Below are 3,272 nucleotides of genomic sequence, written 5' to 3' on the forward strand. Positions count from 1 at the left end.
TCTTTAGGTTATAAAGGATTCTTATTTACTCCAGAACCATCTAGTTTTAGAAAAATAAAGTTACATTTCCACCTCTCCATTGTGGTAATCTGTTACTAAGACTTTTACTTAGATGAATTGTGTGCTACAACATATACTAAACAATTATAGAGAAACATTTACTAAACAAATATTAGAGATTTTCAGCTGCAATATGTAAATATAAAAAATGTAATATATATTTATTTATTTATTTATTTATTTGGAGGCTTTGCTGCAGTGATTGGTATAATGCAGAGCAGGGGACCGTTTATGACATACCGTAAGCATTATGACATCACTGCAGGCAGTGATGTCATCAGAACAATGGAGGGTGTGGCATCTATAGCAGTGACATCACAATGGCGTGAAGTTCTAAGGACCCCAAGCGCGGTCACATCAGTGCCATATCTCGAGTTGATGCTGATGCTGAAACTTCACTTGGTTTTTCAAAGAGCGAATTTGTGCTACAAAGCGACTACTACATCATCTGTTCAGAGCACTTAAACACCAGTGCAACTTCTGAACATCGTGGTAGATTCCCTCTTATTTGAGGAATCCCGTTTTTCCATTGTTCCTGAATTTAAACATCAAGCCGCCTGCTACAAGGAACAATGAGTTACCGAGAACTCTTGCAGCTTGCAATAGACGAAAGTTCCCGGATAAATCAAGGTAAGTGGAACTTGTTATATCAGATACATGTAGGCTAGTTTCACACAAACGTGTCCGTTTTGCGTCCGCAAAAAATGCACCGTTTTTCAGTTGCAAAAAGGGATGATTATTGGCTTTCGGACCAAGGGCGGCGGTATTTCTCAAACAACGCAGTTTGTGAACTGTTCGCGTGCTACTGTGGTGACAGTGTATCGTGAGTGGACAAATGGCACCATTAGGAATAAAGGACATGGAAACTGCAGAGCACCACGTGCCATGTATTTGAGAGGTGAACGTTGGCTACCAGAAGTGTGTCTAATACAACAGTTCAGCGAACCCGACTGCGTATGGGGCTCCGAACCCGACGGATGGTCACTGCTCCTATGTAAAAAGGTGCATCAGAGAAAATGGCATCAATTTGCACGGCAGTATTGGTCTCAGAGCACCGGTGATTGGCAAAGGGTTGTCTTCTCCGATAAATCACGTTTTCTGCTTCATCGAAAGGATGGACTTTACAACCAATGCTGGAAAAATCTGGCGGCGACGTCAGCGTCTGGGGTATTTTTCCATGGCATTCTCTGGGCCACTCATCCATATGGAAGGCTCTGAACCGATTTAGATATGAATCCATCGTTACAGATCACATCCACCATACATTCTGATTGTCTTCCCTGGAGCAAATGGAATCTTAAAGCAAGACAATGCGACATGTCACACGACTATAAATGCCCGACAGTGGTTGGAAGAGCACGACCAAGACTTCCAAGTACTTCCCTGGCCCCCTATTTCTCCAGACTTGAACCCAATTGAGCATCTGTGGGACCACGTCAATCGTGTTGTTCGCTTTATGGATCCTCCCTCACGCACCCTCCAGTAAATGTGGGATGTATGGAGTCAGCGAGGCTCCACATATGAGACCACTGACCAGCACTTTATTGAGTCACTCCCAGCCCGTCTACTGCTGTCCGTGCTGCACACGCCGGTTACTCTGGATATTAGTAGTAGTTATAATAATGTGACTCGACTGTGTATGTATTCATAGTATCAAAACGGTTGTCCAAGATTAGAAAAACATGGGAGCTTTCCTCTAGAAAGAAGGCCACACGAGTCCATAGGAAATGTCTGGTATTGATCTTTTTTCCCATTTTTTCTGTACATAATTAATATATGTTATACACATTGTTTCATATCTAGGCATTGCTGATGGAAGATTAAGATCAGGACATAGAAGGCGTCAGAGTGTGGAGCAGGATGAAGACCATGACAATGTCCCCGACAGGAGACGAAGACGTGGTCAAGTTCCACCGCGCCGTAGGTTGCAGCAAGACGCAGCGGACAGAAGCCGTTCCCCATTACGACCTGAGCCAATAGAACAGTCTGAAACGACAAGTGGCCGTCGTATTAATAGTGAGACCGAGCTCAGAATTCCTGGAGAATCCCAGCCTGGGTCTACTCCATCAACTACTCAGGAGAGATCCGAAAGGCTGGAGGAACCAACACAAGACCCCAGCACCAGTGAGCCGCTACCAAACCTGCAGCCGTCCAGAGAAGGAAGCAGATCTCCTCAGCAAACATCTAACAGGCTGGTGGAGCCAACACCAAGCACCAGTCAGCTGCTTCCCAACCAACAGTCGACAACAGAGACCACAGACAGCAGACCTGTGCAGAGAAGACAACGTCGGCGAGGCAGGAGAGGCAGGCAGATTGATAGACTCCCATCTCGAAACTTTACTGAAAACGAAGACATCCAGTCCTGCACTATATGCCTAGAGGACTATGAGATTGGAGAGCAAGTCACCGTTCTGCCATGTTCTCACATATTCCATCTGCCTTGTATTGCACATTGGATCCCGACAAATCCACGCTGTCCCTTGTGCCGCGTCCATGCCTTTCAAAGAAAGAGGAGGAGATAAGTACCAACAGCTGTGGTACAGAAGAAACACCAGCAGTACAGGTATGATCACTGACATCTATAGTATTTTTGTGAAATCATGGCTGGAGCTTCGGCACCAGTATATTGCTGAGTGATTATCGTCTGGTCTGATTATTTTTTATTTTGTCTACAGTACCACCTAGTCTTCTCTATCATCTTCACCTTGGACGCCAGAATCTCCATCTGCACAGAGACCTAATAATAAAAGATCCCTGATGTCGTTTCCCGGAATCCATTTATGTGATACTGGAATTTCCCTTCGGGGATTAATAAAGTTATCTTATCTTATTTTATGCCTGGGACTGCCTTCTATCTTGGATATTTCATATTCCATCTCGGTTGGATTGGCGTTTCGACTACTACTATGTTTTGGCCTAAGACTTACATTATGCCTTAAAACTGGTGAGAATGGTGGCGTTCCCATGTTTACATAGGAGCAATGTAGGCCCCAAGATTACAATATTTAGGGTGATTGATATATATTGTAAAAATAAAAAGCACAGAAAAGTTACTCTTTTTTTAGGGTATGTTCACAAAAGAAGTGCAAGTCACTTCTTGGGCCGCTTTTGGAGCCGTTTTTCCTAGACAATATTGAAAACAGCCACAAAAACGGCCGTAAAAAACGCTGAAAACCTTGAAAACAGCTCTGTATTTTCAGATATTTTTGAGT

At 43.8% G+C, this 3,272-nt stretch overlaps 1 protein-coding gene across 1 annotated transcript; it reads left to right on the forward strand.

Annotated features, from left to right (window-relative positions):
• Nucleotides 1-454: 454 nt before the first annotated feature.
• Nucleotides 455-2,787, forward strand: LOC142664831 (uncharacterized). Its single transcript, XM_075844194.1, has 3 exons — nucleotides 455-690; nucleotides 1,864-2,623; nucleotides 2,736-2,787. The coding sequence occupies exons 1-2, from the start codon at nucleotides 633-635 to the stop codon at nucleotides 2,580-2,582; spliced, it is 777 nt and encodes a 258-aa protein (XP_075700309.1). The 5' UTR covers nucleotides 455-632; the 3' UTR covers nucleotides 2,583-2,623; nucleotides 2,736-2,787.
• Nucleotides 2,788-3,272: the final 485 nt, after the last annotated feature.

Source organism: Rhinoderma darwinii, chromosome 12 (assembly GCF_050947455.1).
Source record: "Rhinoderma darwinii isolate aRhiDar2 chromosome 12, aRhiDar2.hap1, whole genome shotgun sequence".
NCBI classification, from domain to species: Eukaryota; Metazoa; Chordata; class Amphibia; order Anura; family Rhinodermatidae; genus Rhinoderma; species Rhinoderma darwinii.